Here is a 15,370-nt window from a genome sequence, read left to right on the forward strand (position 1 = left end):
TTGCCACATTCAGCAAGTATATGTCACATCATTATTTTTAATATTAATTTTTTTTTAGAGTTCAAATTCCTTAAATTCTAATTCAACTGGTAAATATGGATATTATTAAAGTGAACTTTTTGTCCCGAGTTCGAATCTAAACAAATGTATGAGTTAATTATGATGAAATTTATCATCTCTTTTAAAACAAAAAAAATATTTTTATTTTTTAGGTATATAAGACAAACAAAATTTAGAGACACTAAATTCAAATTAACTCATAATTGTAAGAACCAAATCAATAATTAATATCCCATTTGATACAACTTATTTTGATAAAAAATATTTTTTTTTAAATTAATCACTTTCGAAAATTTTCATCTATTTACTACAATTGTTTGGAAAAAAAATCCAAAAATTAATAATTAGAAAGCTAATTTTAGTAATGTATCAAAAAAATCATTTTTCATAATTAATATTTTTTTTTCAATTAAAACAACATTTGTTTTTCTTAAAATCTCCAAAAATGATTTTTAAATAATAAAATCACTTTTGCTTTTATATATATAACAAAGATACTGGTATTCTTGGTTGGTGGAGGCGCTGCAAGAAAATAAAATAAAAAAAGTAGCAAAAGTTGTGAAATTGTTATTGAAACTCGTAACATTGGCAAGAAATGGAAGCATCAAAAGGAAAGTCTCATCCTCCAAACAAAAATGAAAGAAAATTGAAATCGTGTAAAGGATGGTTATACTATTCTTCAATTCGCAATTCAAATTCCAAAAATAACCCTACTTGCTTTGGCATCTCCCAAACCTTTCACCAATGTCTGTCTCTTTCTCTCTATGCTTCTTTCTTTTCTTTTTATTTCTTTTATTTTCAATGTTCATTTTTTGTTTATTGCCAAAAATCATTACTTTCATGTGGAAATCATTCCAAGAATATTAATAAATTGGAATTGAAGGTTTATTGCTTTTGATTCTTTTTTTTTTCTTTTTTGATTTTATGTTACTGTTTTATTTCCAATAAGGTAACATCAGAAAGTGCATAGAGGTTTTGAACTGTGATTCTATTTGACATTAGACTTTTTTTAATTCCTATCATAATAAACTTTAAAGTTTACTATTACAGATTATAATAAAAAAAGTGATTTTATGTTTTTTTTTAGATGTTTTTTAAGAAAATTTAAAATTTATTTTGCATTTGTCAATTATAATAAAAATCATTTTTTTAAAAAACAAATTGGTTATAAAAAATTGATTTTTATGAGATATTGCTCAAAATAAATTTTTATTTTAAATTAATTTTCAAGATTCTGATATTTTTAGAAAAATTTAAAAAACAGCTTGAAACTCTAAAAAATAATTCTTTTAAAAAATTTATAACAAAGAGTCTTATATTTCATAAATCATTGAATGAAAATAAATGTAAAGCAATTTTATACCATCTTTCAATTATAAATTGTACAAATACTATGTGACAGATTGAATTATTAGAGTAAAATTATTTCATACTGTGGATATGTACACTTTTATGCTATTATTAAATGCTGATGATGTTCTTTTCATGCATGTTTTTTCAGTTCCTTCTCACATAGTTGGAAAAGCTGATTTGGATAAGTCAAAGCTGCGCACAAATCTTTCAAATTTCAACTATACTTGTCTTGGATATTCCATCTACTTAGACAACAAAAATATTTCAGCTAATTCACACAAACAAGTATCCAAATTTCCTATTTGTGTTGCTGGTCTTGAGGTTTATATCTCAACCCCTTTTTCATCATGATTTCATAAACAGTTCTTTCTAATTAAAATGTTTATAGTATAATCTATTTTTATAATAAAAGATAATAAAATAGTCAAATTATTTTCGTATCAGCGTTAAGCTGTTTTCATAAACTATTCTCGAGAGCTTATGGAATTAAGCTTGAAGTCATTTATGAATGTGTCACAAGCAGTTTACCCAAGCTCTCTCATTCAGGTGCTTATATTCGTAGATAAGTTTAAATAAGTCAATCCAAACAAACTCTTAGTTTATATTGATAGGAAAATTAATAAGCTATGAAGTACAGATTCCGACACGGACACTTGACACGACACGAATATAGACACTTTCATACTACTAATGTAAAAAATATAAGAACCGATACATATATGATAGTTTTTTCACTTTCATTGATTCATCTACTGTCGAAAAACTAAACATGTTGTAATTAAATTTCATGTTTTTGACCGTCGTCATTAATCATCATTGCTTTAACACATTTTTAACCACTCTAGTTATGTTTGAGATGTGTTCTGAGAGTCTAAGGTATGTTGAAACGAAATAAAATAAGTTTTATTTTTGGAACATTTATTTGAGGTGTCGTACAGGTGTCGAACACACGAAAGGCCTAAATTCCAAGAGGTGTCCGTGCTTGATAGTTTACAAGGTTTATCTTGCACTAAATTTATGTGATATAAGTTTCTGACTACCTCAACTCATGTTGCAGATGTTGATAAATGAGAAGCCTCCAGAGTCCCCTGTTGATCATGATCCTGCTCCTGCATATAAAAGTGAAGGTAATGATTAATTTTCTTGCATTATCTTTAAGTTTGAATTAACTTTTAGTTTATAAGAGCTTCTCAATTAATTAACTTTTTTAGTTGCAAAAAAAAAAAAATATCCATACAAGCTTATTGGTGTTTATGAAAAATTGTTAAAATCAGAGTTTCTAAAAAAAATTGGGATGCAGAAGCTAATTTCAACTTGGACAAAGATACTATTTTAAAACATTGTAGTTATTGTAAAGTTTTGTTAATTTTTCTATATCCATAAATTCCTGTTGAGAAATTTATCCAAACACTTTCATAATCACAAACCTATATATAAAGATGTAAATCATAGTTGTGTTTTTCTATAATATGTTTTTTGTTGCTGCATAACTATCATTCCTCTCTGCATAATACTTATTGCTAAGTATTTTTCTGTCTTTTCATTTCATGATTTTTGGTCTTATTCTTCTAGAGAATGAACACACTAGTACTCCTCAACCTCAAAGTTCTAAGCCTCAACATTTCAAAGGAGAAAATTTCTTTAACAGGCAAGCATAAATTATCAGTGTAGCCAATCACTTTTGTATAAAGATCTATGTGTGTGTGTGCCTATGAGAATACTAACTCCATTTTGATTCATTATGTGCAGATTTATAAGAAATGCGAGCATAGTGGCATCAGGCGTTGCAAAAAACTTGAACAGAGTGGGTAATTATGTAAAAGATACCGTAGATGACACTTTAAATCCCGAACGTAAGAGACCAAAATGAATCAGACGATTAAAGTTTGTATATGTCCACAAGAATTACAATGGCTTAGAGTTGTACATACAAGTATTTCTTATGTCAATGTGGAACATATTTATGATGTTCATTGCATATTTCTTGTTAATCAATGAATAATGATTTACAATGAATTTTACATGTGATTGGAGTTTAATGATAAAGTTCATCATGAATTTGAATGAATTGATTGATATGTCTTGTATTTTGTTAATGGGCTGCCTTGAATTGTAGCCATGACCCAATATTTTGTAGTTCAAAATGTTAAGGAAATTTAAAAAAGGGAGGTCTACCATCAAATAGAGATCCGGTTTTGTTGTAATTTTGATCTTAATATAAATACCGAAAGAAAACTCTATTTTTTTTAGCATTCACTCTCTTATAATTCTTATAATGTAAAATTTATGTAGGTCTCGTCTTTTTATGCGAGATTTATTTTTAAAATAATATAATTTACATGAATTTGAATTAATAAATAATAAAAGAGACTATGATGAGTTCTTCTAATAATCATCAAAGTAATCAAAATAAGAGTCACTATTGAACAAGTGTGCTTACTCGTTCAAGGTTCAAATATCAGACTATTTTTAATTAAATATATATATTTTTAATTTTTTTACTAATATATTAAAAAAAATATTGCATAACATAAATTCACACCATTAAAATTAAATTCCACATAAAATATCATAAGTTAACCTATAAAGTTAAATTATTACACATCAAAGCTGAATCCAAATTAATTTACATTACCCTTAATAATAAATAAAATGGTGGTGTTGTATCATGGTTGGGCTACATCAGGAGACCTATTTTTTTTCTTCTTCCTTTTACATAATCAAAATGTATTAATGAGAAAACAAGGAGTATTCCCATTATAAGAAAAATTGAGTTCCTAAAAAAATTCAATTCGATAATCATAACCGGCCCAACCGCCGATATTAACCGATTTTTCTAATTTTTGATCGGTTTATAATTTTCTTCAGTGCAGTTTGATTGTGAGGTTAAATTAAATTAAACTTAGATTTGATTCTCAATATAACTTATTGAGTAGATTGATTCGATTTTAATTACCTTGACACTCATTATTAAGAAGTAGGTTATGATGATTTCATCTTTATCTATACTATCTAAATTCTAAATCCTACTAAGTCTTCTTACCATTTAACCCTAACCCTAATTCTATTCTCTCTAAATGGCTATGCTTTCCCGCCCAATCTTTTACATGTAATGTAATTAATTTATTGTAATTAATCTATTCTCTCTAAATACTGGAAACATTACTTACTGGGCGGTAGTCATAATAATTATGGTTTGAATATGTTCTAAAATTAATTATTTTTAATATCTTTGCATAATATATATATATATATATATATATATATATATATATATATATATATATAATCTAAAAATCCTACTAAGTCTTCTTACCATTTAACCCTAACCCTAATTCTATTCTCTCTAAATGGCTATGCTTTCCCGCCCAATCTTTTACATGTAATGTAATTAATTTATTGTAATTAATCTATTCTCTCTAAATACTGGAAACATTACTTACTGGGCGGTAGTCATAATAATTATGGTTTGAATATGTTCTAAAATTAATTATTTTTAATATCTTTGCATAATATATATATATATATATATATATATATATATATATATATATATATATATAAGCTAAAGATTACATAAGCATTGAAAAAGTTGATATGAAACCAAAATTAAAATTAAATCATAGTAGATATGCTAGCATTAGAAAATCAATGAAATATTATAAGAGAATTCAATAAAAAAAAAAAAAAAAAAAAAGACCCTATAAATATGAGTTATTAGGCAAAGTTTCTTAAATTACAATCAATCACACATGCTGTAGAATGACCATATAAAAAACACAATACAATTCAACTTACAAACCCAAAATCAAACTAGCTAAGTCAAATAAGTGTGACAAGATTGCCACACTCACATCAAGCTTTTTTCAAATAGAATGTAAAAACTAACTTTCTATAGAAAATAACCACAACAACAAAACTATGACATTTGAATCATCTGATTCATGGTTGAAGCATGAGTACTCCTCACTCTTGTTCTCCTTTTCACTCTTCTCTTAGGATAGCCACCAAACAACACCACAAGCCATCTAGGCCTTCCCATTAAAAACATACAACTTCCAAGCCCTATTCCAAACACCACTCCACATCCATATCCAATTGCCACTGGTTCCCATCCAAATCCAAATTTATCTTCACTCCAAAACTTTGATGAAAGTGAAGATTTTTTTTCAGGTCCACATTTCATTGTCAAAGGAAATCCACATAACCCCAAGTTTCCTTCATAGAAACCATTTGAAAATGTGTCAAATTGTTTTCCTTTAGGTATTTCTCCCACAAGATGGTTATTAGAAAGATTCATGGTTCCAAGATAAATTAAATTGGTTAATTCTAAAGGAATCACACCACTAAGCCTATTTGAGGAAAGATCCAATGATTCCAAGTTTTTCAAGTTTGCTATGGATTGAGGAATAGGACCAGTGAGTCTGTTATGGGAAAGGTTAAGCCCTATGAGTCCATGAAGCTCTCCAATGACATTTGGAATCTCTCCTTCAAATTTATTTCTTGACAAATCAATGCTTACAAAGATTGTTGGAATTTTCACAAATTTCAATTGGATCCCTTTTGTTGCCAAAGACACATAATCATAGTACATGCTTAGTTGAGAAATTGGTCTGTCGATACCACCCAATAAAATTGACATGTAATGGAATCTGCCATTATAACTCCTCATGGCTACAAAATTTTTGAAAAGGTCTTTTGGTAACATACCGCTAAAATTATTACCGGCGATATAAAAAATGATTAAATTTGGAAATGGATTGTTGATGTTTAGATTAGCAATGGAACCATGAAATTTATTGTCTTTCAAAATCAGCACTTTCAAAACATCTATAGTTTGAAGCCAATATGGAAAATAATCTTGTATTTTGTTGTTGCCAAGGTTTAAAACTTCCAAGTTTTTGCAGTTGGACAAAGATATAGGCAAATGGCCTTCTAATTGATTGTCATTGAGATTCAAAGTTTCAAGAGAACAGTCCTTTGAAAAGTTATTTGGCAAAGTGCCAAGAAAATTGTTCATTTGTAGATCCAAAATTAGAAGGGATGATAAATTAGCAAGACATTGTGGAATGGTACCTGTCAAATTGTTGTTTGCCAAGTTGAGTATTCGAAGTGAACTCATATTGCAATCTGACAAAAAAGATAGGTCACCAGCCAATAGGTTGAAACTAAGATCAATAGAATCAAGCTTCTTTGAGAAGTGGTCTATTGAAGTGAACAAGTTTTGAGAGAGGTTCAAAGACGTTGATGTTTCAAGCAACCAATTAGGCACTGTTCCATTAAGTTTGTTATTGGACAGATCAAGATATGACAAATTCGAAAGTTTTCCTGATAATTTGGGTATTCCAGTTAAACTCAAAGAAGACAAACCCAATTCTCTTAGTCGAGAGAAATTGAAATTGGATTCAAAGTTCAATGACAATTGGCTATTATCTGAAAGGTACAGATATTCAAGATTTTGAAGATTTGAGAAGAGTTGAAAATTGACAAAACCACTAAAGTTGTTTGATGATAGAAATAGTTGAGTTAGGTTTGCAAGGTTGAAGATTGATTCTGGAATATTTCCTTGTAGTTTGTTGCCCCATAGATATAGCACCTCTAAGGAATGTGATGAGATTGCACTGATATGCCCTGTTAGTCGATTATTTGATAGATCTAAATTTACCATAGAAAACAAAGATAAACACCATGAAGGAATGGTTCCATGTATCAAGTTGTTTTCTAAAGTCAATTCAATTAACTTTTGGAACCCTGTAATTTTTTTGGGTAGAGGACCCTCTAATTTATTAAAAGAACAATCTAATGTATCAAGTTGAGTCAAGTTAAATAATGAAGATGGAATTTGTCCTTGTAAATTGTTTGAACCTAGATTGAGTTCTTGCAATTTGGCCATTCCACTAAACACATTTGGAATTTGCCCGCTAAATGAATTATATGAAAGATCGAAGCGAATGAGATGTTGAAGGTTTGAAAGTGATGTTGGAAGTTCACCTCCAATTTTGTTATTCCTCAAAAATAATTCTTGAAATTTGTTTGACAAGGGAAATACATTTGGGATTTGGCCACTGAGTTTATTGTTATAGAGATACAAAAAAGTGAGAGGTGGAAGAGTTAAAAGTGGCGGTGGAATTGAACCGTTAAGGAGATTGTTAAAGAGGCTTATGGAAGTAAGATGTGTGAGGTTAGAGAAAGATAGAGGAATTGTCCCTTGGAATTGACATTCAGAGAGATCCAAGATTTTAAGAGAAATGCTGCAACTAAATTCTGGAAGTTGAGTTTCAAGTCCATTATTAGATGACATATCTAGCTCTTGAATACCTGGTAAACATAGAATGTTATTTTTGAAATTTCCTATTAATTTTGTTGATCCAAGATTAAGAGTAACCAAAGAGGAAGACTGATTGAAGATCAAATCTATGGAATTTGTTCTTATTGTTGACATATCCGTGCCATACAAAAATAACTCCCTTAAATTTGTTGCATTTTGCACAAACCTCTTCAAGGTGGTTTCTTTCCAAACTAACTCATAATTTTCAGAGAGACGAAGAGATGTTAATTTGGAAAGGTGTGATATTTGAGGAGAAATTTCGCCTCGAAAGTAACTATTAGACAAATCAAGATGTGTGAGACTCATAAATCCACTAAACTTAGAATGAAAATAGGAGTTTGAGAAATCATTGTAAGAAATATTTAGTGTTTGGAGGTGAGTAAGACGAAAAATAGTATTGTTAGGATGAATTACACCTTTAAGACCTTCACAACCAAGGTTGAGGTGAATCACATAACCGGAGCTGGTGTCACACGTGACACCATGCCATGAACAACAATTTGTATTGTTTTTCCATGTAGTTGTTTTTTGAAGAGGTTCATCACAACTGTAATAATATGAATCCATATCCATAGTAGTGAGGGAGGACTTGAATTGAAGCAAAGCAATTCTTTCTTCATGATGGTATAAGAAATTGAAAGAAGAAGAAAATGGAAAATGGAAGAGTAAGAGATTTAAACAAAGAAGCAACAATTCCATTGATGATTTGATTTTGCTTGATAAATGCATATTTTGTGGAAAGTGTTAATATATAGTTTACTCGAAAGAAAATAAAGAGTTCATGAAATGGTGAAGAACATAGCCTAAATATTTATAGCCAAATTGAATAAACAATATGGTATAGATTGTTTTAAGGCAAAACTTATTTTTATTGGTCTTTGCATGGTGACCACTCACATTGGAACAAAGTTTTATATTTGTATTGACTTGGAATCAATCTGAAGTGTGTTTTGGAGTAGTACAAAACAAAATATATATTAAAAAAAAATAGAAAAGTAATAAAACTTAACATACATGGTGAATGAATTGAATGAATCACCTATTTGAAGGAAAACTTAGTTTCCAACTATAGTCTTTGTTTGATGACCACAAACAAATATTTTTCTAATTTTATGTATCTTTATATAATTCTGTTGTTCTTATCTTGTATATAACTTTATTACGGTTTATACAAACTTGTACAACATATTATAAAATAAAAATTATACGACAACTTATTTTTCAATTTTTTTGAAATTATAACTTGATGATTGTACCCAATCTACCATAACCCATATCATTCATGCATTTTTTATTGGAATTTTCTGATTTATTATCTAGTCTATGATAGTTGTAGTTAGTCCAAGCCATACTATATAATTAAATATATAGTCTAAACCATACTAATATAAGTTAGGCTAAGACCTTTTTAAGAGCCTATTTATGTTAAAAAAGTTTGGTTAAAGATACTAAAAAAAATATTTTATATTTATTAAGCCGATCTATATAATTAAATATAAATAAATTTTTTATTACTATAATATTAAACTTTTTTATATTAAATCATAAATTTACTAGTATTTTTTGTAATTTAAACAAATTGATGTACATCAATATTTGACATATTTAAAAATATTATTATAAAATAGAATTGAAATATAATGTAAATGATAAGTGATTAATTGAAGGTATCAATATAGTTGAGATGTCAAATTAATTATGTGACATTTTTGCATTATTTTTGCTTAGAAAAAAAAAAGTTGAGATATCTTCAATTTTATAGATATAAAATAGTTTAATTTTTGTAATGATACTATCCCTTCATTATTTATCTTTTTTTATTCTACAAGTATTCTCTTATTATTTTATAAGTTATGTCTTGATATATATATATATATATATAATATAGCAAAAATAAATATTTGAGGGTTAAATTAATTAACTAAAGACCAAAATCATTAATAAAAGTCACATTTAAAATTGTTTTTGTAAGTTTTATTTATTTGAAAACTACTATAACAACACCTCACACATTTAAAAAATATCAAAAACATAATGGAGGAACAATCTTTAATATAGATATATCCATGCTCTTTTTCTTTATCATATCATTTATTTTTTAATGTATTAAATAGTAAAAATAAATTTGATGAATAATTTTTTTTTTCAAAACTAACTACGGGCCATAGTATTTATATTTGTAAAACAATTATGAATTTTTAAACGACTTTTGACATTTCTTATTTGGACTCCAGATAAATTTGTATTCCTACCACAACTTTTCTTCCAAGATGATTATTTGAATTGTGTAATCTCATTTAACATTCTGGTTATGAGACAAACTATACAACAAAGGGTTGTTTATGATGAAATAACCTCTACAATTACATATTCTATTTATTACTTCAAATGTATAATTTCTAAATATAGTAAAAATAACCTACTTAAATTATTTTTCATGTTTAAAGAACCGTTTGTCCTATTTCAACAAAATTGAACATGAAGATCCAAGGAAAGCACACATTTAGGCTTATTATTTTAGTTTACTTGGATTAATTGATTGATTGATACAATTGGTAGTTACAAAGAATTTGCTCTTACAATCTTTTTTACGCGCAATTGAAATTTCAACTTCCTTATTTCAAACATTACAATATAATATGTCAAAACTTCAAACAAATGATTTAAATAAAAGCCACTCAACTTATATTTTACCAACTCTCTTGACTTAATGATATTTCTCATCTTATTATATACTATTTTATTAAATAATTAAGAAAGCTAGTTGACTGACTTAGGATATTGTCCCCCAATCAAAGTATACTAATTACTAATTAAGTCCTATTATTAAAAAATTGTGAGACATTTTCCATGTAGCTATTATTACCGACACACATCCCTTTTTATATATAAATAAGAGCGAATCTAGGAATGTCACTCAGCAAATGTTAATATATATTTTTCATTGTTATTTTTTAAAAATCGTATTAATCACTATTACAAAGTAGGTTGTTTATGGAATAATTTTTCAACTCCAAATTTTGGTGGATATTTATTTCCTAAAGATTTTAGAATCCTTAGTTAATTTTACCTGAATCCACTGGTAATTTTACATGAAAATCTACATGAATTTGATTTCCGCAGAAAAATATGCATAATTTTTTGAATTCATAGATAAATCAGAGATTTTATTTTTTATGATAAACATTTTGAAGAGTTTATTTTAATATAAAACTATTACACTGCAATTAAATTGTTGAAAATTAATCTATTACACTTTTATCTCTACAACTACAACAAGAGCCAAACAAAAAGAAATAAGCTAGTGAGCTTTAAATAAATAAGAATATCATTAAAAATAATGAAGGAACATTTAAATATAATGAATTTCTGAATGATTGTATTTGTTTATATACAAAAAATGAAAATTGATAATATTGAAAATGAGAAAGTAATATTACAATTTTAAAATATAATAGTATGTAAAGAAATATAATTAATAAATATTGAGATATCTTTTGTTAGATATTTACTACATTTTTTTTCTTCACCATAGTTTTATCTCTGTGGATTTTTCTAATAAGAGTTTTATCGAGATAGTTTTGAAGAAAAAAAATTAATGAGGAATTAGCTTGTATCCTTTAGGATTAATTTATTGGGTTTTGGTATAGTCTCCCAAAATTCTTGAATTTTTTCTTCTTCATTTTTATTAATATTTTAAAATGCTGCAAATGATAGATGATTGACTTGGAGTGCCAGTATAGTTGAGATGTTGTGTGGTTTGGGGTGTCAATGTAGTTTAGATGTTAAGTCAATCATGTGATGTATAATTGCACTCTATTTTAAGACCATTATAACAACACCTTACACATTTAAAAATATCAAAATATAATGGAGGGACAATCTATAATATAGATATGTCCATGAGTTTAGATCATCTCAATCCAAAATTCGCTCAACCTCTTTCTTTGGATCAAAAGGTTATATCGTATGTAACACCCTGATTTTCAAAGCGAGGGTGTATTTTTTTTTCAAAAAAAATTAAAATAAAACAGAGAAATAAATGAGGTAATAACTTTGGATAAATAATTAAGTCATTATAATTTACAAGCAGCGGAAAAGTTTCTCAAAATACGAATCCAAAGTGTTTACACTTCAAAAGGTGGTACATAGACCCCATCATAATAAAATGTCAACAGACAATATTAGTATAGGTATAGTTTTCCAAATGAAAATAACGTAATCCAAAAAACATATGTTCGCTCTATGTCATCCTAATCTGATCATTCTTCAAAAAAAACTATAGCTATACACCCTGAGTGATCTCCACGTTCCCCCGTGAGATCCTCCTAACATAGCTCCAGTCAAGCATTCCCATCTACATTCCCATCCGTAGGGTACGAACCGGTAGGATCGTCCTGGCTCTCATCTGAGGGCAAAGCCCAGATTTCCACAATAGTTGTAAAGGGTCACCAACCAAAATTAACATTTAACACATAACATTTAAGTTTTTAAATGCACAAAATAACCTTTCAACTAAGCATGCACCTTAAAAGGATTTCCAATATGCTAAAAGTTCATATAATGCTTGCCAATTAAAAATGGAATCAAAATAGAGTTCTCAATCCATCAAGTAATACATAACTGAATAAAACATTGATAAATCAATTGAGCAATCGGTTATCTAACTCAAAATAAGAATTTCTACTGAGCCAATCTCACGGACAAACACAATTTACCAGGGTGTAGTCTCTCACGGACAAACACCTGTGCAGTCTCTCACGGACAAACACAATTTACCAGGGTGTAGTCTCTCACGGACAAACACCTGTGCAGTCTCTCACGGACAAACACAATTTACCAGGGTGTAGTCTCTCACGGACAAACACCTGTGCAGTCTCTCACGGACAAACACAATTTACCAGGGTGTAGTCTCTCACGGACAAACACCTGTGCAGTCTCTCACGGACAAACACAATTTACCAGGGTGTAGTCTCTCACGGACAAACACCTGTGCAGTCTCTCACGGACAAACACAATTTACCAGGGTGTAGTCTCTCACGGACAAACACCTGTGCAGTCTCTCACGGACAAACACAATTTACCAGGGTGTAGTCTCTCACGGACAAACACCTGTGCAGTCTCTCACGGACAAACACAATTTACCAGGGTGTAGTCTCTCACGGACAAACACCTGTGCAGTCTCTCACGGACAAACACAATTTACCAGGGTGTAGTCTCTCACGGACAAACACCTGTGCAGTCTCTCACGGACAAACACAATTTACCAGGGTGTAGTCTCTCACGGACAAACACCTGTGCAGTCTCTCACGGACAAACACAATTTACCAGGGTGTAGTCTCTCACGGACAAACACCTGTGCAGTCTCTCACGGACAAACACAATTTACCAGGGTGTAGTCTCTCACGGACAAACACCTGTGCAGTCTCTCACGGACAAACACAATTTACCAGGGTGTAGTCTCTCACGGACAAACACCTGTGCAGTCTCTCACGGACAAACACAATTTACCAGGGTGTAGTCTCTCACGGACAAACACCTGTGCAGTCTCTCACGGACAAACACAATTTACCAGGGTGTAGTCTCTCACGGACAAACACCTGTGCAGTCTCTCACGGACAAACGCTTGTGCAGTCTCTCACGGACAAACACAATTTACCAGGGTGTAGTCTCTCACGGACAAACACCTGTGCAGTCTCTCACGGACAAACACAATTTACCGGGGTGTAGTCTCTCACGGACAAACACCATTAAGTAAAGGAAAATATTAAAAGATTCCCCGTTTTTAATACCCATTTAACTCTTACAATTCGAACTACAATCATTAAGTAAATGTAGATATTAGGAGATTCCTCATTCTTAATACTCATTTAACTCTAACGATTTCCACTGCAAACATTAAGTAAACTGAGATATTAAAAGATTCCTCATTTTTAATACTCGTTTAACTCTAATGATTTTAACAACAAACATTAAGTAAACAAAGGTATTAAGAGATTCCCCATTCTTAATACTCATTTAACTTAAACGATTTACAAAACAAACATTAAGTAAACAAGACATTAAGAGATTCCCCATTCTTAATTCTCATTTAACTTAAACGATTTTCCAAAACAAACATTACATAAACAAGACATTAAGAGATTCCCCATTCTTAATTCTCATTTAATTTAAACGATTTTCCAAAAACAAACATTAAGTAAACAAGATATTAAGAGATTCCTCATTCTTAATACTCATTTAACTTAAATGGTTTTCAAATTCCACACAAAACAAACTCAAACATATTATCAAATTCAATCCACGATTCACACCAAAACACATCAATTCATTTCACCACAAAATCCAACCATACACATATCAAATTTCATAAGCATTGATTATAAACACGTCAAATACGAAGAACACAATCATCACAACATACCCCTCAAACACATCAAATCTCATTTCCTCAAAATCATACGATAACATTAAGTAAACAAGACATTAAGAGATTCCCCATTCTTAATACTCATTTAACTTAAATGATTTTCACGACAACATTAAGTAAACCGAGATATTAAAAGATTCCCCATTTTTAATACTCGTTTAACTCTAATGGTTTTCACGCCAACATTAAGTAAACGTAGACATTAAGAGATTCCCCATTCTTAATACTCATTTAACTTAAATGATTTTCACGACAACATTAAGTAAACCGAGATATTAAAAGATTCCCCATTTTTAATACTCGTTTAACTCTAATGGTTTTCACGCCAACATTAAGTAAACGTAGACATTAAGAGATTCCCCATTCTTAATACTCGTTTAACTCTAATGGTTTTCAAATTCCACACAAAACAACTCAAACCTATTATCAGATCCAATCCACAACTCATACCAAAACACATCAATTCATTTCTCCACATAATCCAACCATACACACAACAAATTTCATCAGTATTAATTAAGAACACGACAAATACGACGAACACAAATCAACACAATCCACCACTCAAACACAACAAGTTTCATTTACTCAAAATCATACATAAATGATTTTAAATTCATTTTTTACGAAACATTCATCAATAAAACCAAAACCTAACTCTAAGATTTTACCCATAAAGTCTTAGATCCATTTTCCCCCAAATCAACACTTCAACCCTAACAAATTCCTTTCCACACAACCACAGATAAGTTTGGAAGGAGCCCTTACCTTCACGTTAGCTTTCACGTTCGATTACAGTACCGCGAGTAGATCCGGTAAAAATCTCCGCTCGCAACGTCGCCTCCAAGTTGGTCCCCTAGCACCGTAGTGTGGTAGTGAGCAACTTTCTCTTCTATCTCTTCGCAAAACGAAGCTTAGATCTAGATGAAACGGAGAGGTTTGTGTTTGGTGGTTTTGAAATCCCTAACTCCGTTTTCGAATCCAAGAAGGAGGAAGGAGTTGAGAACTTAGTCTTTCTCACCCACTAGCCTTGGGTTTCAATTCTCGAACTTAAAGGAAGCAAAGAAAAACGAAAATGGAGGAGAAGGAGGGATTTGCGCGCGAGACAGGGAGAGGAAGATGGAAAATCTTGTTTTCTTTCCTTTCTCTTTCTTTCCTTTCTTTTTCCTTTCTTCCTTTTTCCTTCTTTCCTTTTTATA

The 15,370-nt window shown here is 29.8% G+C and overlaps 2 protein-coding genes across 2 annotated transcripts; one reads left to right on the forward strand and one right to left on the reverse strand.

Annotated features, from left to right (window-relative positions):
- The first annotated feature begins 571 nt into the window (after positions 1–571).
- LOC101503051 (uncharacterized) lies at positions 572–3,429 on the forward strand. The gene is made up of 5 exons (XM_004515386.4): positions 572–806; positions 1,562–1,734; positions 2,471–2,540; positions 2,986–3,061; positions 3,163–3,429. Exons 1-5 carry the CDS (start codon positions 656–658, stop codon positions 3,281–3,283), a joined length of 591 nt encoding a protein of 196 aa, XP_004515443.1. The 5' UTR covers positions 572–655; the 3' UTR covers positions 3,284–3,429.
- A 1,694-nt stretch (positions 3,430–5,123) lies between these two features.
- On the reverse strand, positions 5,124–8,609 carry LOC101502740 (uncharacterized). The gene has a single exon (XM_004515385.4). The coding sequence runs from the start codon at positions 8,468–8,470 to the stop codon at positions 5,333–5,335; it is 3,138 nt and encodes a 1,045-aa protein (XP_004515442.1). The 5' UTR covers positions 8,471–8,609; the 3' UTR covers positions 5,124–5,332.
- Between the last annotated feature and the right edge of the window lie 6,761 nt (positions 8,610–15,370).

The sequence above is a fragment of the Cicer arietinum genome, chromosome 5 (genome assembly GCF_000331145.2).
Source record: "Cicer arietinum cultivar CDC Frontier isolate Library 1 chromosome 5, Cicar.CDCFrontier_v2.0, whole genome shotgun sequence".
Taxonomy (NCBI): Eukaryota; Viridiplantae; Streptophyta; class Magnoliopsida; order Fabales; family Fabaceae; genus Cicer; species Cicer arietinum.

Excerpts from the sequence above, each read along its gene's own strand:
- LOC101503051 (XM_004515386.4), top strand. The coding sequence starts at position 656 with ATGGAAGCATCAAAAGGAAAGTCTCATCCTCCAAACAAAAATGAAAGA. Across the intron at positions 807-1,561 it reads CTCCCAAACCTTTCACCAAT|TTCCTTCTCACATAGTTGGA; the intron begins GTCTGTCTCTTT and ends ATGTTTTTTCAG. Across the intron at positions 2,541-2,985 it reads TCCTGCATATAAAAGTGAAG|AGAATGAACACACTAGTACT; the intron begins GTAATGATTAAT and ends TTATTCTTCTAG.
- LOC101502740 (XM_004515385.4), bottom strand. The coding sequence starts at position 8,470 with ATGCATTTATCAAGCAAAATCAAATCATCAATGGAATTGTTGCTTCTT.